This window comes from Rissa tridactyla, chromosome 3 (assembly GCF_028500815.1).
Source record: "Rissa tridactyla isolate bRisTri1 chromosome 3, bRisTri1.patW.cur.20221130, whole genome shotgun sequence".
In the NCBI taxonomy this organism is placed as follows: Eukaryota; Metazoa; Chordata; class Aves; order Charadriiformes; family Laridae; genus Rissa; species Rissa tridactyla.
The window spans coordinates 31,163,142-31,184,372 of NC_071468.1; the positions used below are offsets into that span (position 1 = coordinate 31,163,142).

The following is a 21,231-nucleotide window of genomic DNA, read 5'->3' on the forward strand; positions in this document are numbered from 1 at the left end:
TTAAGAGACCAAGGGCCCCATTTGAAAGACTGAATACCCAAGTCTGCATTATCTCCATGGGTCCATCAACTGTACTCCAACATCATATGCTCATCTACCTTTCAGCTACGGTCTCCCTCAAATAATTAGACTGATCTCATTAGCAGGGTCCTAATCCTGATTTACTGTCTCGTTTACCCATTAGCTGTCCCTAATTTATTAGCTGTTATCTTAACAGGCTGCAAGCTTACCAGCTACTATTCCTCATCCAGAGATACATTCCCCACCAAAATTCCAGAGCTACAAGCTATTAGGCAAGCATTTATTTTCAAGACAACTCACAGCCTTGAGGTACATCACATCTTCTATAGTCCTGCTTGGTGACTCCTAACACTACCAGAATGAACTAGAGACATACTCAAAATTTATCAGGCTGTAGCAAGCAATTGCACATCTTCCTTCACTGGGAAAGGCCACCTTATGAAGATAGGGTTGCACAGCACGGTAAACCTCAGAAGGTAGCAGGGGCACTTGTCACTTCACAGAATCGTTTAGATTGGAAGGGACCTCTTGAGATCACCCAGTCCAACTCCCTGCTCAAGCAGGGCCAGGTAGAGCCCCCTGCCCAGCACCTTGTCTCTCTGCAGATTCAAAACCCAGGCAACTCCACAACCTGTGTCTGACCACCCTCATAGTAAAAAAAGTGTTTTCTCCTGTTCAGATAGAATCTAATCTTTTTAAATTTGTGCCCATTGCTTCTTGTCCTACCAGAGGGTGCTACTGAGATGAATCTGGCTCTCTTCATTCCTTCCCATCAGGTTTTTATACACATTGACAGGATCTCCCCGTAAGCCTATACATTAAGGGAACCAGCAGTCTTTAGGCAGAGAATCTCTCACCTCACCCCCATTTAGAACAAAAAAGCACCACCAGATGTTTTACTGCACTGTTGTGCCACATAAGTTTTTGTTCTTGCTATTAGAGTACAGAATGTAAGAACTTCCACCATACGTAAGAGACAAGATGAAGGATTGTATCTTAGCAAGCTACCAGAAGCTGAACTCGAAATTCTAGAGTACTCCTAGATACATATCCAGAAATCTGCCTAGGGTGACCTAAGAACTACCTGCCTCGCAATAGCAAAAGCACCTGCAAATACGCCTCAACCAAAAGGTTCAAGTTCAGTAGTCAATGCCATTAGCTTCCACCACACTACCGACTGTGCCTCAGAAGACATTCTTCCATTAGCAGGAAGTACTGAGAAGTATCACCCCCATTCTGCAGTTAACATACAACATAAACAGGGCAACAAGACTTCAGTACTGACCTAGAAATCAGGCATTTTATTTACATGCAACACAGACACGCTAAACAAAACCACCAGCTTTGATTCCTGTGACTAAACACTCCGAACGAAGGAGCAGCTAAAATGACAGTAAATAGAAGTACCCTTCTTATCACACAGTCTTCACCCATTCATTTTATGAAAGGCCATTATCTTGGCCAACACAATCTTTCATAACAGAGAGAACCCTCTCCTTTTTACCTCAGTCAGATGCTTCCAAGCACATGAGCTGTAGCAGAAGACTGAGTCAAAGTGTGATTCCCATCCTACTCAAGGTCAAGACACCGAAGTGGCAAATACAAATTCTTACCAGATCCTTGTTTGCATTACTTACCTCTAAAAATGACACTTCCAGTACTCCTGCAATTCAGAGTCTCAAGTAGTTCTGACGGTTCTGTCAAATTCTCCTCATCCTGTGCCAGTTTAAACACTTACGTCTTACCCCCAGGCTCCTAAGCCACAGGATGAAGACCAGATAGGAAGTGTTTGTTTGGTCACTTATTTTGTAGAAGGCAAGCCCTGACTGCTAGAATACTTAAGATTGACCACATAAGCTTCCTGAAACAGATTGCCAGTGCACAAGCAACAATTCTAAGGAATTCTGACGCTGGCAATTTAAAGACTTTTGACAAGCCTCCTTTGAAAAACCAATAGAGCTGCTCATAGTTCTTTGGGAGCAGAGCTTTAAGATCAGTGACCACAAGCATCTGATCATGTTAATCAGCTGTCCTAATTTTACATTTGCACTGTAATTACAAATACATCAAAGATGATTAAAACAGTTTTAAAACATTAGGTAACTGCTCTGCTGGGACCAGTGAGGGTAACCAGATGCAGGGGCCAATGCTTTGTTTAAAGGCAACCAGAATCCCCAAAGAAGATAACCATATAGCATAGGCACGATCAGTCAGTTCTTGCCAGGAGAGTACAGGGGCAAGGGGCACGAACAGCCTCTGACAATTCTTTTGAGGTTTTAGATTCATTCTTCATCAAAACCAGGTTTGTTTTCTGCTTTAAAAAAAAAAATTTAAACCTTGACAAAAAACTAGGGCTAGAAGCACAGTCATGCTCATTAGCAGTTCAGTAAGAGAATGTTTTCCTTCTGTACTTTGAGCTGACTGCAACCTGAACAGCAACTCAGACACGGCAGTTTCAGAAAAGTCCAGGTATGATACTAAGTTACCCCAATGTGGCAGCTGACAGGGAATAAACTCCAAAATAATTAAAAGAAAGCAAACAGGTTTAGTTGTCCGAACAAGGAATTTTAATTTTAGGTCAACTATTGAACTAGGTCAACATCCAGTTCACAATGTCTACAGATAGTGGGCATAGCCAGTCACTACGGTAAGTTTATTGAAGCACCAAGCTCCACACAAGACTGTAAAATACATTTGAAACTACTAGTAAGAAAGCTTCTCCAAGTCAACAATACTATTAAGGGCCAGAGTTTAAGGACTAAGTTTTCACCTTCCAAGCTATTTTAAGACAGCCAATCCATTGCATAAGCAAACCAAACTGCTACATACTGAAACACATAGAGCAGCAACTGTATTGAACAATTCCTGTAAATAATTCAAGGATACATTGAAACAGTATGGGTAAATTGTAATTTTTTATTGGAAAACAAATATACAACTTGGAATGGATTTGAGGCAAATCGTGCCATAAGCAGATTTTTTTTTTTTGAAAATAAGTGGCTAAACAAAGTTTAAAAAGCATAGTAACAAGAGGAGAAAAATGTTTTCTGGTACAGGACCAGCAGTACAAAAAAAACTTGTGTACGAGTACCTGGATAAATCACCCGTTTTGCATTAGTGCAACTTAAGTTTCATATTGTTGACTGTCAATCGTCCACAACGTTAAGACTCCACATTTCAACAACATGTTACAGGTATGGCCACAAGCAAGTTACTGTGAAGCAAGCTAGGAGAATGATTTTTACAGTGCATTAGCCACATGTATATATACTATTCACATGGTTTTATCCTGGAGTTAGCTGCAAGAGTCCTTATCCTCCATCACAGAAAGCGCAATAAACTCCTTTATGTACTGGAGAACTAGAGCCAGCATGTCGCTTTAACTAAGGAATTGCTAATGCATGGTAAACCCTAGCTTACTTTATGTAACTTGTCACACTAGTCATACCTAAGTCTCCTAAAGAAAGCTACTTTTTTATTTTTAAACAGACAACCCAGATGTTCCCTCAGTTAACCAACTCCATCTAACTTTAGATGTGCAGAAGGGCTTAAATATCCAGAGTAAGCCACATGCAACATTTGTTACTTAGATCAATTTTCCAAAAATCAGAACAATGACAGTAAGATAAAGGAGAAAAACATGGAGGAATGGCCTTCTAATTACTATACATGCATATTCTTTTGACAGTAAGGGAAAAACCTTTTACAGATAAGTTACAAACAGAGAAAAGGCAAATAAACAATTTTGTACAAGAAATTTAACACATTCTGTACAACGTCTTCACTTCGCTGTCATCATTTGTACAAACTCTGTAAAAGGAAAGAGTTGCATAAGAGTTATTTAGCGAAAAATCAGAATTGCAAGATCTTAGAAGTGATCTGACTTACTAGTGCTGAACACTGTTTCAAAACTATGTTTTCAGTTACACTCAAAAGCATCTTCAAGATAGTCCCCTTTTCCACCATCACACCTAAAAACCTCCTCTATTTTTAACAGCAAAAGGCCTCTACTTTTATCAAAAATGTTAGTCCATCAAGAGACTGGGGAACAGCCTTACTTCCAAAATAAAACCAGTACAGGGTCCCTCATGCCTACTAGCTTATAGATAAGGGACAAGCTATCTAAGAATGACTAAGAGATCCATAGGAATTGTGCTGAAGCGATACTCAGTTAAGCAGGTGTACAAGCAAAACACTGCATTGGTTTGAACTTTTTTCAGAGCAGAATAGCTTAAGTCTTACTATTTTACATGACTGTCTTTAAGCAACTGAATCATTGCTTATTCACAGCACATTGGAAGTTAGAGCCCACAAAATAGGATTCTTCACTTATCTTGCTGAACCATAGCATCAGGTGCAATAACAAAAAGAAACCAGGAACCTAGAAGGAGTTAACTGGTTGCTCAAGTTTCCAAAGAGCAACAGGAATGAAGAGGGATGCCTACCCTCTCTAGCGCCAGCCTCTGAACAGTCTATTCATAAGTACAGTTAATGGAGCAGCAGCCTTGTTCCTAAAAACGCCTTTTTGCTCACAGGTGAGCACTCATCCCGAGGCTGCAACCAAAAAGGCCTTAAAGGGAAGCCACACCTATACCTCAAAAACAGTAAGGGCATTATCTGAAAATACCCTAGCTCTTTTCTATAAGATGTTCAGAAAGTTAAAATGAAAACCAGCTTAATGCTTCTGAGTTACAAGCAATTACCTAACAGAACTCCTCCTGCTTGCATGACTTCATTTAAGCTTCAATGCCAGCAAGAATGAAGGAAATAAAAACAAACTACTGCTGCAGCTGATTTATGTGAAATTATTAAAGAGGTCTTTCTGAAAGGTCTTGAAATTCCTGTGTATTTTAGAGGCTTCTCCTTTAATTACTAATTTTAAAAGCATTAATGAAAAATGAGTGGCTTTAGCTACAGTCAGACCAACATTCATTAGTGAACAGAACGGCATGAGAACACATCAGCTAGCTTCCTTATTCTAATGGTCAATTAGACATCATTAGATTTTCAAAGTTATTTCTTACACTACACCGCTGAATAGTCATTTTTTGCCTTTGGCACAAAGGTAGCAATAACCCACTCAAACTTAAACCTATTTAGAGGTACACGATATACATACTAAAAGACATTAGCTTAGAGGAACACTAACTGTTGAGATCTCAACTGAAAATTGCCCTATTTAAACCTGGTGTGGCTATCAGCATCTACACAACCGCCATCACGAGAAGTGCTACACAAAGAGAGTCAGTTAACAACTCCTTACCTTCATAGTTTACTTGACCATCACCATCAATGTCTGCTTCCCTAATCATTTCATCAACTTCTTCATCTGTTAGCTTCTCCCCAAGATTTGTCATCACATGACGGAGTTCTGCAGCACTAATGTAACCATTACCATCCTGGGAGGGGAAAAAAGGAAGACTGGAATAGATTTGTGTAAGGCCTAGCATCTTAACTATAACTTAAGAATACTGCAGAGCAAGGTGACTACTAAGAAGTTAGCATAGCTTTAACCACTAGCATTTGCACAAGGCAGATGAAAGCTTTAAGTGTGTCTTCAGTATTGTCTAGAATCTTCGTCTTAGAGACATTTTAAAAAAGCAACTTATCCAATACAGTCTACTTTGGCTGCCCCATCCCAATACACTTTTTAATCACTGACAAAGCAACAAGCACCTTTTGCAACCTATGCCTATTCAATCATGTGACTATCTGGTTCAAGTGTCTATTTCCTAGAATAGAAGCTACTTATCTCATTCACCTGTTTGACTGGAGTCCAGCACAAAGCCACAAGGCCTTCAGAGACCACTTACATATTCCATCCTTGTTGGGACACTGGATATCAAAGTTCTAGTGTATACGAACTCTGGACTGACTTTTTCCTCCCCATGCCCCGAGGTACTTAACATCATATATTTTCTGTTTTAAAGTGCATCTTGCTTAAGAAGCTGATTAACTTTAGACTTATTTAGCAATTTACTCAGTAAAGACTAAGCAAAAGATTTAAAAGATTACCATTTTAAATATTTAAGCAATTTCCCTGCCAGCCTTGAACAAGTATTTAAGTATCACCGCAAGTGGTATCTTAATAGTACCACCCACTACTATCACTATGACTCATTTGACTTTCAAGCACAGTACCACAGTAGACTGAACTTCAGGGTGACTAGTTAACCTAGAGGTTCTAGGTGACAGGACTGCAGATACCCCCTCAATTCCATGAGGAAGCTCATCAGAAGTCAGATTGAGTTGTCATTAACAGGAATATTTGGAAAGGCGAACATTTTAGTACCTTGTCAAACACACGGAACGCTTCTCTAATTTCTTCTTCACTATCTGTATCTTTCATTTTTCTTGCCATCATTGTCAGAAACTCTGGAAAGTCAATTGTGCCATTGCCTGCAAGATAGTTACTTTGTTAGAAAAAACACATTTCCAGCAGTTTATTAAATTACTTATCAGTAAAATCTTACCATCAGCATCTACTTCATTGATCATATCCTGTAGCTCTGCTTCTGTGGGGTTTTGACCAAGCGATCTCATCACTGTCCCCAACTCCTTTGTAGTTATAGTACCATCACCATCCTTGTCAAATAGTGAAAAAGCTTCTTTGAATTCTGTACAACAACAGAAAAGGAGTTAATACCTTCAGATTTGAAATGTTAAGTTTAATTGTTTAAGAATCAATTGCTGCTTACTGTTGTAAATTACAAAACTTGATTTCATTCTCTTAAGAAGACTTCGGTATACTGCTCAGTCTGCTCTAATTGTAATGCCAACATGGAAGCACCAGCATCTGGAAAACAACCCGCCAGCCTACCAGTCAACCATGTTTTGACCTAAACAAGATGAAAGGTCATCCATTTAAGAAGTACTCAGACATTTGTTACTATCTATCTTGAACAAGGATCCCTAATAGAGAGCTCAAAGGAACAGCCATCTCCAACTAGAATGATCCGCATCCTTGGTAGGAACTGTTTATCTCATGAGAAAGTAGTATGAAATTACTTTAAGAAAGCTGAAAAATGGTACTCAAAATACAAATGCTACCGCTTAATAGCACTTCTACTACTAATAGAGGAGACCAGTCAATGAAAAAAAGGTATAATCAGACCAAAATAAAAATAAGTTTCTCATTATAACTCACTTCCACTGGACATGTTAAGTCTGAACAGTATATGCTACGTGAAGCTCCAGTACCTAGCACCACAGGTCTTTAACACTTGGCCACACCTAGCTACAAAGGAACTTCTCCCAGCTCTCTCTCCCACTGGACTTCTGCAGTTCTTCAGCCTATGTATATACACAACTCCAGTCAGTTGTTCAAGGAGGAAAGTCACTGGAGTCTCAATTTCTGAAGAGCTGCATAGAAAACTGCTTCAGCCCTACCATATTCAGAAACAGCTTTTACAGAACTAGTCAAAAACAGCTGTAAGACTGCTTAACTGTGTTTCAGTGCTACTTCTTAGCCCTCTACAATGGCTGTATTGTAGCCAGCAATATTAATACAAGCATGACATGTTTAATTGTCCAGTCCAAAAGTGGAGTTGGTTTTAATCCATGCCATCTGTTTGTCTTTGGCCACAGACCTTAGGCTCGCTCGCTGGACTGTAGTAGCTCACACACAAATTACAGTTAAACATGAAAACTTATCTATTCCCTTGTATAGTTCAGATCCTTTTACAGCTTTCAAGGCACCCGAGATCATGCCTTTGGAGAACTCGTTAGCTCAAGGGTACTCCCGCATCAGAAATACTTCCAAGAATTAATTTTTCAACATTTCCAAGCAGCCAGCTTTCCAGATGGTGGGTTTCCCAGACCAGAGTTAGTCACAGTAAAAGTTGTGTTTTCACATGAACTGCATAAAGTCTTACTTCATCCATTTCATACTCTGAAACACTCTAGGTTAGCACAAGCTGGCAAGTGTTAAAAACGCAACTACAAAAATAAGCTTTTTATAGTTCATGAATGCAGCTGTAATACCAGAGCCACAGTTGAGTCCCATCCAGGAAAAAAACACTCTTCTACATCTAATAGTTTGAAATGTTCCAAAAGCCAACTCCCGCTGTTTAGCACATAAGAATCAGAGCAAGGCTAGCACAGCGCCAGACAAAAGTGTTTTTCAAGCCAGTATTGTATAATCAAAAAGCAGAAACAGGCCTACCCAAACACGCAGCTATAACCTGTACCTACAGTAACTTCCAACAAGTCTTTGGGGCTAGTTTCAGTTAGCTTGGATGCAATAAACAGGTTTATCAGGAGTAAAGTTTTACAGCAGGGAAGCAAAGGCTTTTGTGTCAAGCCTAGAATAGAAGTTCATAGCCTATCATGGAAGGACCTCAACAGGGGAATACTGAATCTTCATCAAGAGTCAGGTACTCACTTTTTATTCAAAGCATTTAGCTGTTAACCACTTTATCCTTAGCTTGAAGGTCAACTGTCACTAACCCAAAGACAAACCAGACTTCACAGTACTGCAATGATCCTGCTTAAAATAAGTAATACTTAATTGTTACACAAAATTCAAAGTCTTGCTTTGGGCCATTCAGTGGTATATTCTGAACACTTGAAGTGAATTACTCAAAGGACAACTCTTCACCTTTCTTTTACTCAGAGATGCTATAGGCTAAGAAACAACCAGCTGTAAATCATAACCATAAAGTAAAGCAAGTCAAAAATAAGCAGCATATTCCTGTTTGAAATGCTGAATCAAGTTAGGAATACAATCAAAATACCTCTTTAACCACTTGCAGGAATCACCTCCGCTAGTTAAAACAAAGGAGTAATAATCTATGCAGATATAGTTTAGACTAGAACAAGAACAACCCAGTGCAGCTTTGGAGGGTTTGTGTCAGTGGCCAGTGAAGGCAGCTATAAAATACTGAAGTTTAGGGAGCAACTCAATTCTGGCTTCCTGCAACGTAAGATTATAAAACACACTTCCCACACTTAACACCTTATGACTCCATGTCACATGTAAGCAAATCCTCCCTTTATTCAACACTCCTCCATATCAACCTGCAAATGAAAATTCTCCTGTATTCTAGACAAGGCTAACCTATCAGAAACCTGAGGATAGTGCTGGCAGAACCACTCATCTTCAGGGCAGGATACAAGGTTTCAGCCTTTCCTTCCTTCCAAAAAGCACACTGCATCAGAAGGAAAGACTACTTCCAGGCCCCATGAAAGAAAGGCTAGTCCAACAGAATGTGAACTCTTAACAGCCTAGCTCAAAATGTTCTATTTAACAATAGCTTCTGAGGCATCTCTGCACCACATCACCTTTCCAGATGAAGCAGCAGTCTTCAGTGACCTAATATGTTCAGTGAACCAGAACTACCATTGCCACTCTCACACAGTTTAGCCAGCTATGTCTGGAACTTTTATAGAACACCAATTGTTCTCTTCACAGCTACCAGGAGCTCAACACTTAAACATGACTATTTCTACTATGAAATAAATTCTAAATAGCTCTTGTGGTCAGATCCCCAACAGAGAAGTGCAGCATACTATAGGAGCAAGGCAAAACCAACACCATACATAGGCCTACTTCTTCAGAGAGCCCATTTAGACCCCTTTGAGGTTAGTGGAAGAAGTATAGCTCACTAGAGCAGTTACTCTGGGACAAAAGCATCTATAAAGGTGTCAACCCCTCTCCCCCACCACCCACAAATGGTCCTGACCTATATACCTTTTTAAAACAACGCATGACCAAATGGATACCCATTTGACTTGGCAACGTCAATTCTTACTGAATGAAGCTGCAACTAGCATTCACGTTCTGTATCTACTCAGGTTTCAAAATCAATCTTTCATATGAACAAGACCTGAGAAGTCTTTCACCTCTACCTATTATGACAAGAAGCTTCAGTCCTGTATGACCAGTGAGTTCCACAGGAAGTAAGAACATCCACAATCTTTAACAACTGTATTCTGGTGCTTCACAGCAGAGTTGAAAGATTTGTTTTAAGCCCAGAAGTGCCTGCTTTAACTAACTACTTCATCCTTCCATTTTAGAAGGGGAATGTTGTCTCTACCTTGTAGTACCACTTTCATAAGCTCACCTTCAAACAAAAAGCAAGGTATCTTCAAATAAACTGAAATGGAATGGTAGGGGGCTCAGGCCTTTAAAACAACAAGGCCTCTGTAAAACATGCAAACTGTACCTGTAACAGTTTTCCCATGCAAGACACTGGCCTTCATCAGCAAAACTAAGCAGTCTGCTTAGTCAACTGCAACCCTTCTTAAACAGTAGTAGGATGGTTCCCTAACAGGCCAGCAGTGGGCTTATACCTTCACATCAGAGGTTCACAGCTTACTTGCAAACACATTTGCTTCATGAAATACCATAGCTGAACTGAAAGTGATAGGCCATTTTACACTGTATACTGATACTAACTTATGTTTTTATTCTTTCCACACAGATGAAAACCCTCTATACCAGTATGACAAGCTTACTAATACTCACTTTTGGCTCTGAGAACTATACTATCACTACTGAATAGCTAACATTTGCACTAATCCTGAGGTAGTGTTAATGAGCTTCCTGTTTATATTCCATAATCAGCTACATCAACTAATAAAGCTTCTACAGTTAAGAACTGGAACAATGAACCATTATTGAAAAGACAGCAGTGACAATTGATAAAGCCTGCTCCAACTAAACTGATCACAAAACCCTTAAGATATGTAGGCCACTTCCAGAAAAAAAAATCTCAAGCTTGTGCTTACTCATAAGACAGTACCATGGCAACAAGTAAATAGACTAAGGACTTTCCACAAAACCATAATTAGTCTCCTATGAGTTAAGCAAGCTTCTGAAGTCTAAAAGCAGAACAGAAGAATGTTCTTACACTTCAAATTTGGCAATTATGGTAAAAACAAACTAGGTCATTATGACACTTCTGTTTAATACAGTGTCTTCAAGAGCTGCACCATAGTTAAATAGCAATAGCCCTTAAAGACTGTTATTTGCATGCTTGACTTGGTACTATTAGATTAGCAGAATCCTAACACCCTCCAAAGTCATTTCAACATGACAGTATACACAATGAGACTTTCTAATGTTAACACTATACACTTGTCAGATCAAAACCCCTGAAGTTTTTGAATGTCCATGGCAAGGCTGAATTCTGCATTACTCACTTTAAGTCACAACAGTAACTGAAGTTGAAATCATTCTCCAGAGACCAGTGACAGATACTAGGTTGTGCAGCCTGCATAAGCAGGAGACATCATAACCAGAAGAGTTTTAGTCATTAGTAGACAGCTGTCAGCGCATAGAAACCATTGCTAGGGGGCCACAGATGTACACAGAAGATGTAAGAGATGCATATTTGTTTAAGCATTTCAGAGCAAGCCCCAGACCATCAGAACAGCGCACAGACACTTGTGTCCAAGTATACAACGCAGTTCCAAAAATGGAATATCAAGTGTTGTCATTATGAAGCCAGTCTCCGCTGTCTTAAAAAAAAAAGCTACTCTCAAACATCTCCGCTAACAGGAGACCACAAAGTAAATTATTTTTGCCTTCTGTTAGAAGAGCGCTCCAGATTCCAAGCCTTCACCAGATATTCAAGCACCCCACCCCCCCACCTTCAGTTTGCACTTGGGACAATTCTATAGTCATAACAGAAAAAAAGAAAAAACAGTCCCAAGTCTACCAGCTAGTAAAGCTATGAGGACTGCCTAAATATTCTCGAGAACAAAACTTCAGATTCATTGTATCCATGGTGCTTTTACAGTAGCTAAATCTGTAAAACTTAAGACAACAAATTAAAACATTCCACAGTATTTCTTTAGTACCTAAGAAAGATAAATTATCCTGTGTAACACAGACTGTCACTGGATTAAGAGATGTGCCAGGTCAAGTAGGAGTAGCAACACAGCACATAAAAACCTCACCTGCAATCTGCTCTTCTGTCAGTTGATCAGCCTGCAATAAAAGAGAAAATCGTTATAGTTGTAGCAGAAGTTCAAGGCAAAATAAGACACAGGCCTACAAACATGGTAGCTGCTCTTCAGGACTTATCTGTAGCATTATGAAATAGTTCTAACTAACACAGCTCAAAAGTCATCAGGGTTGCTTGCTAAGTGAGAATTGACAGCCTGTCCTCATTTTCAACCCCACAATATCTGGTATACCCAAATAACGGATTACCATGGGTATCAATCAATCACCCAAGCAACACTAGCAAACTCAAGGCACACAGGTCCCTCTAGACCGGTTTAAAAACTCATTAGCACAGCAGACTACTGGTAGTAATACTTTGGTAAACTAGTCTCAGCTTTAACACTAAACACTTTAGGTCTAAGTAATGCAGCTGTAATGCCCAAGCCCCAAATTTAAGGCAGACTGGTCTGTTCTGCTTAGTTACGATGCTATAATTAGAAAAATATACTCTTCTCTAGAATTCAATCATCCCCTGATTAACATGAAGCTTTATGTCCAAGACCTGACCACAAAAAAAAAAAAAAGAGTCCATATAATCAGTACTGGCAGCTTTAGCCCAAACTGGCAATTTCAATGCATTTGTCATATGGCTGTCTAAACTTTTTTCAGACCACTGTCTACAGACTCAAGTAGCATAAAGTAGTTTACAGGGCCAAAAGAGAAAGGTTCAGTGGCGCAAGACATAACTTCTCTATCAGTTGGTTAAGCCCCAGTTTATACCTCCATTTTGCTCTATCATTGGACAGTTTCACATCAACTGGATTTGATAGCAATCAAAGAGCACAAAGCTGTTTGAGGACTGTAGAAATACTTTCCCTAGGTCTTCAAATCAGCTGATTCTTCAAATAAATTCTAGATAGCTTCAGTTGAGTTGCAGTAACAAGGCCATACATTTCCTTCAAGAGAGCTCCTTGAGCTCTTTACCCCATGGTACTCCACCAAAGAGACAAAAAAACCCCAAAACTCTAATATACAGAAAAGATACACTCACTGCCCAAGTTCAACACAGCTTGTTTTAGTTTTGTTCCTACTGCAATCATTTTGGCAACAACCTTTTTATAATTACTGCAATATTGACAGTTAGAAATGTTTTCAGTCATTAGCTGTGCCCACAAACATCTCACATCAGCCATCTGTCAATGCAATACTTAGAAAAAAGGTATATACACCACCTGTCAGTTTTTCCTTTACTAACTTCAATTTGAATTACATTTCTATACTGCAAACAGCCTTAGAAGTTACCCGCTTCTGGTTATTCTTCCTGTAACAGAAGGAAAGTTAGCTGCTCGAGCAGCCATACAAGAGCTAAACTGCTTACAATAAAAATATGCACACAATACAGAAACAGCTCAAGATGAAGGCCACTATCAGCAATTTCTCAGACTGCCTGTGGCTCACCTGCTCTTAAGAATCAAGACCACACTACTGAGCAACTCTAAAGAGCCGCCAATTGGTATTTGCATCTATAGACTCCACTTGTTCCAATTTCAGCAGCTGTAGAAGTATTCCCATGCAGGTTCATCTTTTTGCAGTTTTTGTTTGTTTGGTTTTTTTTAAAAGATAGTCTAGGGTGGCAGCAACACTGCTGAGAACATCACCAATTCAACACCAGTCTTTGAGATGGAAGCATTCTGCTGGTCACTTAAGAGAAGCCTAACAGATTCTCGCTTGTCTGGAGTGTATCATTAACACAGTCAGACTCATACCTTTGCATGCTATTTACATTTTTATTGCTCGAGTAAAGACAATGATGTGCTATATTTCTGCAGGATATTTATATCCACAGAAAGCTGTAGATCAGATTTAAGTAGCAAGAACCTAGTTTATTTAGGTCAATACTTATGGGTTACCAAGTTGAGGCACATACTGTTTTATATAAACAGTTTTATATAAAGACATGACATTAAGCAGTGTTTAAGCTGGTGAGTGTTCTTGAACTCTTCCTCTCTAACTCTTCCAGCAACTTAAAACATCCTATAGCCACTAACCATAAATTTGGATAAGCTTTGTCAGCACCTGTAAGAAGAACAGTGTTTCAGAAGCGCACGACGCTTATTAGAAGCCACAGGTATACGGCAGTTGAAAGATAAGCTCGGAGGTGGGGCAAGGTTGAACAAACACCATCTGTACTCTGCAGTGCTAGGCTCTGCAGGGACTGCTGCGCAACAGCAGTAAAAGGCGGAGCCAGCAAGTCTGCCAGATCACTCCCTCCCCATGCCACTCAGGTGGAGGGCGATCAGCCCGGATCCATGCCTGAGACTTACAGGCCACCGTCGTCTTCCTAGAAGGGCCTTCTAGAGTTCTTTGTCCTGAACTTAAGCTAAATACTCATGCACCATACATGTGACAGTATGCACACCTTCAGTAACGCAACCCAACTTCTGAAACAAACAGTTAAAATTGCATTTGTAACATGCCTATGCTGAAGTTTTGACGTGCCCCTTACTATGGCCTAGATCCACCTGAAAACCTCCTTTGATGAAGTCAGGGAACCCAGCATAGCTTTGCCACGGCATTCTCTGATTCATGTTGCAGCACTTTCATTTTCACTGCAACAGCTTCCATTCCCCCACCCCCAGATTATGTTGAGGGCCTGACAAAGAATGTAAGCCTCCTAGGAAAGAAGGGGAACTGCTGCCTGTGCAGCAGTTTCAGTGGCACATGCAGCCTCTAGAGGTAGTGTTTCGTTACAGTCGTAGCTGCTATGCAGTAACCGGTTTGGAAGGTCCTCAACAGAGCTGACAAACACCGCCTGATAGAGAGCTACCAGCAAACCACAGAACTGATGACACCATTCCCCTCCAAAACTTGGCATTTTGGTGTACTTTCACGGGTGTTAGATCTGAATGGACAGTTCTGATCTGGCAAGATTAACTGAAAATCAACAACTAGATGGACTAGCATTATGCTTATAGTAAGTTAGCTTTATTTTGGGAGCAAAGCATGACGCTTTATCTAGCATGTACAGTGCTGGACAACACATATTCACAGGTTTAGCCAGTCTGGTCTGTCAGGATGAACTATAACCACACTCGGAGTGACACTGTGCCTCCTGGACACACCCATTTTTATACAGACCTTGCTTGGAGATACTCCATTTTTGGTTCTGATGGTGACTAAAAGCAGCAAGAGTCTTTTGCTGCTAGATTCACTGTTTTTTTCCTTTATAGATGGTTTGCTGTATAGGTTCCCAATTCAAGCAAAATAACAAATTCGGGCTTCTGTTCACTGAATTTCTTTGCCCAGAGAGAGCACTTAAAAAACCCCTCAATTTTAAGTACCCACCGTTCACATTAGACATGGCGAGCTGATAGTGATATGACTCCTTAAAAGCATGTAATGAATGAAAAGGCAGTTCCACTATACTGCATCTTCTCTAAATGCAGAGATAGTACTACAAGTGGTCATTGGTGTTGCTTTTGCAACATAATTGTTCCATTTTGTACGTGTTTCAGTATCCACTTGTTTAAATTTAAAAAAGCTAAACTCCTATCCTTTAGACCGAATTTGAAACAATTCTCCAATTCCACAGAATATGTTCTATTTCGACAGTTGGTTAAAATCCTAAACAAACGTATTGCTAGGAAAAATAAATTGTGGTTGATCAAGAAAATGCAGGACAGTCCACCGCAATGACCAAAACGGGACGCCGGAAACTGTTTAAAAAAATTATATATAAATCCCTTTTTCAATAGAGCCACCGACAGCAAGGCGTTATCATGAAATCGGCAGGGGAGAGAGCGGCTCCAACGTGAGCTGACAACAGGTCTAGCGAGGCGGGAGATGGTGCAGTGAGGCAGCCTGCCCCTCATCATCATGCTGCTCAGAAGCTGCAGGGCTCCGCATTGCATTATTACCAGGCGCAACACACCTCGCTAGAGAGCCAGACATCTTAGGCGCCCGCAGCAGCCGGCTGCCGCGCCGCTGGGCTCCCTGGCCCCATTCAGCCGCGCACGCCGGCTTGCCGGGGAGGGGGAAAGGCGGAGGGGAGAGTGGGGGAGGAAGCGATAAGAAAGTGGAGCTGGTGCCATCGTGGCAGGCTCCTTCCCCCCCTCCCGGCACCCCCCACGCGGGTCTCCTCCCAGGAGGAACCGTTATCTGCCGCTCTGCTTCCCCCCCCCCCCACCGCCCCGAGCCGACACACGCCCCGACAAAGCGTCATGGCGCTGGAACCGAGTGGCAGTTTGAATTTTGAATCCGCACCAACGCCCCAGGGGCGGGAAAGGGACCCGGGCGGGATTCGTTCACCACCACCACTTCCTCCTACGCGCCGACACGGCGCCTCCGAGTGGGACCCTCCGCCGCAGCCTGCCCATGCTGCCGGGCTCAGCCAGCCGGCCACACCGAGGGACACCTTCACCCTCTCTCACCCTTCTGCAGGCGACCCCGCCCCACACCAGCCAAACCACCTGTCCCCTCTGTGCTCCCCCACACACATCCACACCCAAACCACAAGCGCGCGCACGCACACACACACACACACACAACCCCCCCCACCCCGAGCACCCGACCAGCACCCGCAAAGCCGCGTCGCTACCCCATGCCCAGGCAACTCACCATGGTGTCTCGGCCTGGCTGCGGGGTGTGGTGGAAGCTAACGGCTGCACGGGGCACACGAGCAACCTGCCCGCTCTACGGCTCGCCTCACACTGAGCCCTGCCCGGCCGCCAGCAGTGCCTCATAAACCGCCTCACAGCCCGCCCGGATCGCTCCGCGCCGCTCCCTCCCCCTCCCCCCCCCCCTTTCCCCTCGTCTGGGAAAGGAGCTGCGAAAGAAGTCCCGGCTCTTCGCGCTCTTCTCTGCTGCCCCCCCCTCTCCGCACCCCGACCGCGTCCCCTTTCTGCCCCCCCACCCGCTCCTTGTCCACAAGCCCCGCCGCGGGAATGGGCGAGATGCGAGAAAAGAGCGAGGGAGGGGAAGCGCTTGTGAAACGGCGGGAGGGGGGGGTTTGCCGAAGGGGGTGGGGGGGGAATGTGTGGTGGTGGTATCAGGCTGAGGGGACTATTTCACCGGGCGGAAGAGGATCTTAGAAAAAAAAAAAAAACGCCGGGGAGTGCGGCGACTCCAGAAAGGAAGGCGCCGATTGGTGGATTCGTACCTGCAATGCGTCACTCGGACGTTAACCGCCTCCCTCCCCCCCCGCTTCCCCTCACACACTCACCCCCCCCACCACCACCGCGCCCGCAATGCGTGAGGCCCGGCCCAGTGCGGTGGGGGCCAGGCCCGGGACGGCCCGGGACCGGGCCGTCCCGGGCCTGGCCCCCACCGCACTGGGATAGACCGAAGGGACGGGGAGAAGAGCTGCGGCAGTCAGAACGTTTCAAGCCTTATCGCGCTGCGCTCCGGGGAAAAAAAATGCGCACCCCCCGCCCTCCGCCGCCTTCACGGGGTTACTAAAAGAGATCTCCCTCCGCATCCAGCGCAGTCCGGCGAAAAAAAATATTCCCCACTTCCCTCTGCATGAGCCGTGAAGGGGGGCTTCGTCGCGGGTAGCGTTGTTTTAAAAGAAAAGAGGTTCCCCCCCCCAGCTTATGAACCACCTCTGCCCTGGGCTTGTGGCTGAGGAGGATGGATGGCCACCAGTTCCTGAGCTAAAAATCTCGGTTTTTCTAAGGTGCGTTTGGGCAAATTGCCTCAGGCATAACTTCCAAACTCGCAAATGTGTTTTCAAGTCCTAACAGCCTGCTTAAAATCGACGGGTAATTCGGCGAGTAGCTGCAGCGTTGGCTGAGGCTGGTGAAAGGCCTACCTGTCATTTCCTACTGCCACAAGGCTTGTTTGGGGACCACAAATACATTATTATTAAACTTCGGGGGCCCAAGCCTTGAGTTTTCTCACCCAAGTTTGAAAACAAGTTACCAGTCGTATCGCAGTCAAAATCGTCTGCTTCCATATCTATCGCAAAAATAACTTCATTGATATTTATGCAGTACTTATAAATGAGTATTATTTTATACCTGTCTACTCCGTGCTCCCCTTAAACAAACCAGAGCGATGGCTCTCACTGAAGGGGTTTTGCTCATCTCTGCTCCTCGCAGTCGTTTTGTTCCACAGGCCATGTAAACGGGGTGTACTTAGGAAGGGACTGGCGTCAACAAACTCTTTGCAAAAATCCTGTGAGTTTTTCCCCTCAGAATATTAATTTAAATTCTCAGGCTGGCTCTCTTGTCAGAGGTAATCCCGTGTCCCCCCCGAATTCAGGAACAAAGGGGAAAAATCGGAACAAGGCCTGGTTTCTTAAATTAGTCAGAGACCCCTTCGTCAAGCCCAGTGCCTCTCGTCCTCTCTACCTCACCTTGTGATCGCAGGCAACACAGAAAACACCACCCTAGACTTAAATTTGGCCTTTGGCCTTGAAATCTGAAGTTACTATTTTGTGATATGTTAGCTTTTTAGGCCTCCTTTCCCCTTAGATGTATTTATAGCCCCCAAATCAAACTATTGTCTTTTCAAACACTGATGACATTTTTAAAATGTGTGATATATAGCTAGATGAATAAAATACTTTTCAGAGACGGCAATAAGTGCCAAGGTTATTGCTATGCACACCTCCTCATACCTCCGTGATATGAAATAGAAGCAAACCCCCAGCTATGGTCAGGCTGTGCTCGATACAGATAGACGTGGCATCAAGATGTCTTCAAGCAGTTCTACTCCTCCCTGTGCCCCCTCTGGTTCAGTTTTAAGGATTGCTCCGACGTTCCCAACTTCTCTACAGCCCCAGAGGCGTGAATCACTTGCAGACAAGTTCTTGACCAAAAAATTCGTCACCCGCTCTAGATTCGGGATAAAAGCGGCATGGCATCGCTCCGGGTGCGTGTGTGTCACACCCTGAAATCTGGAGCAGGGCAGAGCGCCGGTGCGTCTGTCTGGAGCAAAACCATCTTCCATGGAGACGCTAGCTTGGGTCCTGGCAAAGAAACACCCACCTGTGCCTGGTGCTGGGCCTGATTTACCAAGCCCTTTCTTTCCTTGGTGCCTGTCCTTTATCCTCGCAGTATCTCGGAGAGGCAAAGCATCGTGATACGCAGCTTCACGGGCGGGTTACTCAGGTGCCAAGGCTCAAGGAATCCATTGAGATGAGGTACGTAAACCCTTCTGTGAAGCAGGTCCCCAGAGATTCGATGAAAAGTATACGGGAGGGCTGTAGCGAGACAGCCTGCTCTGCCCGAGTCCTGTTCCTGGAATTTGCTACTGGCCGCCTCAGGAGCACAGAGGCTGTAGGAAGCATGAAGCCCACAGCGTAAATAAAGTTTAGGCTCTTTAATTGTGGCCTAAGGGTCTGTGGTGGAGCAAGGACTTGAATGCAACAGTTTCAGGTCCCAGAGAATCATTTATTTCTGCATATGCCCATTAAAGTATTTGGTATGTGTAATTTATTAAATTCTTCATACTCTTTTCAGTTATGTTCAGTTTCCTCTAAAGGTAAAAGAGGTGGTCTTTCAGAGCATCCTCTCTCTCCCATATGTTTCCTATGTCCCCTGGTTCCTTGATCGCTTTCTCTCCCCTTTCTCTGTTCTTGTGTGTCTCCTTTTTTCCATCTGCATTTTCCTCCAGCAGCACCCATTTCCTGTGGGTTTCATCACCACCCCCACCCTGCTTCCATCTGTTGAAGAGATCAGCCACGAAGTTAACTTGCAATTACACTACCAGCGAAATTACACCAACACGTACAGCGGCATTACCAGGCATTAAAGCGAACGCCCCGGTGAAATTAATGGGGGTGGGGGGGGAACTCATCCCTCTCACAAACAGGTTGTCAGCAATCTCAGGTGGGTAAACCAGCAGCTCCTCATGTAATATTGAGGCCAGGGTGCTCTCTCGGTAGCCCAGAGAGGCAGAACTGCTTTCCAGCAGCCCAGCTGACGCTCTGCAGCCTGCATGTGCCATGAGAGGCAAGGAAATACATCAAATGACCGGCCGCAGCTGCGGGCTACGGCTCTGACACCTCTGACAGAGCAGCAATGGGAATTGACTGTAATTTCTCTGTTGCAATGGTCCAGTATAGCTCTACCGACTCAGACTTTTTAATGTGGTGATTTCTCTCTCTGGTATGTAATTTAATGGATTTGTCAATGTTTGTGAGCTGTGCTTTTTTTCTTTCCCCCCACGCAGAAATATAGTCTTATAAAAGTCCAGTTTCGGGATTGGGGCAAAAAATTAGAAAAGCAATTTGAGGTACAAGGTTGGAGGAGCTGTATATGCCAGCAGTTTTCACAGTTACTTTATGTGGTATATTTAATATTGTATAATTTCAATTTATTCTGTCATTTTAATAATGCTTTAATGGGTTGTGCAGACTGATGTATACAGAGCACTGTGCAATGGCATAAAATGCTATAGCTGCCTCCTCAAGTTTTGCTATGTCATTTCTGTGTATGTTATAGTAATAATTTCAACAACCTAATTAGAAATTAATTGCGAATTTTATAAGTTAACTTCTCAGGTAAGCAGAAAAAAGTTCTCTACTTACAGCAAGTGTTGAAATGTAACATTTAAGTAACAACTATATAGGGAAGGAAAATAATTTATAGCTGATTTTACATAAGGGGTCTCCTTTTTTTCAGCTTTGTCTGTAGTAGAGAACCTGCCACCCTGAGAAAGGCCTTCATCCCCCGTTCCAACTTTAAATTGCGCAGCCAATGCCATGGGGATAAAACTAGGCTGTAAAACAGTAATTAGCCACTCAGATGGACTTGGAAGGCCCATTCAGCCCTCAGCAAGGAAAAACTTTGCTGTGTGCAAAATTTTAGGGTGATAAATGAGACGTCTCTGTTTCTGGTATCCAGAGGGCAGCTATTGATCAAACAATCCAGAATGCTGAGAATTGGGAGGAAATGGGGTAACTGTTCATCCAGCTACCTTTGCCTCACCTGGATGGCAGCCGTGGTTAGGAAGAATTAGTCGTTTGTTGACTGTGTTGGATGGAAGAGACTGCCTCTAACATAAACACGGTTGTGGGAATAGCTGTGCTTTTTCCTTAGGTGTTTGGAAAGCCTTGCCCTGTCCTTTGTGCCTGATGCCCGAAGCAGTCAAACCTGAACTGCGTAGTGCCTGCAAGCCACTGGGATGGCGCTCCTTCCCATAGGAATGGGACAGGGGATTCCTCCCACCGCTTCAGTTTTGCTGTGTTAATGCTGAAGGCGATGGAAGCTTATCCAAATTAGCATTTCAGTAACTCGGGTATGGTTAGCAAGGCAACTCCAGCAGTGTGGTGCTTAACACCAACCTCAGACCCACTCAAGAAGCCATGAGTT

General features: G+C 43.1%; 1 protein-coding gene across 1 annotated transcript; it reads right to left on the reverse strand.

Annotated features, from left to right (window-relative positions):
• Window positions 1-2,919: 2,919 nt before the first annotated feature.
• Window positions 2,920-16,685, reverse strand: CALM2 (calmodulin 2). Its single transcript, XM_054195718.1, has 6 exons — window positions 16,532-16,685; window positions 11,926-11,956; window positions 6,495-6,638; window positions 6,314-6,420; window positions 5,285-5,420; window positions 2,920-3,831 (listed from the first exon to the last, which is right to left on the reverse strand). The coding sequence occupies exons 1-6, from the start codon at window positions 16,532-16,534 to the stop codon at window positions 3,803-3,805; spliced, it is 450 nt and encodes a 149-aa protein (XP_054051693.1). The 5' UTR covers window positions 16,535-16,685; the 3' UTR covers window positions 2,920-3,802.
• Between the last annotated feature and the right edge of the window lie 4,546 nt (window positions 16,686-21,231).

Excerpts from the sequence above, each read along its gene's own strand:
- CALM2 (XM_054195718.1), bottom strand. Across the intron at positions 6,639-11,925 it reads GACAGAAGAGCAGATTGCAG|AATTCAAAGAAGCTTTTTCA; the intron begins GTGAGGTTTTTA and ends GTTGTTGTACAG. Across the intron at positions 5,421-6,313 it reads CGTTCCGTGTGTTTGACAAG|GATGGTAATGGTTACATTAG; the intron begins GTACTAAAATGT and ends TTCCCCTCCCAG.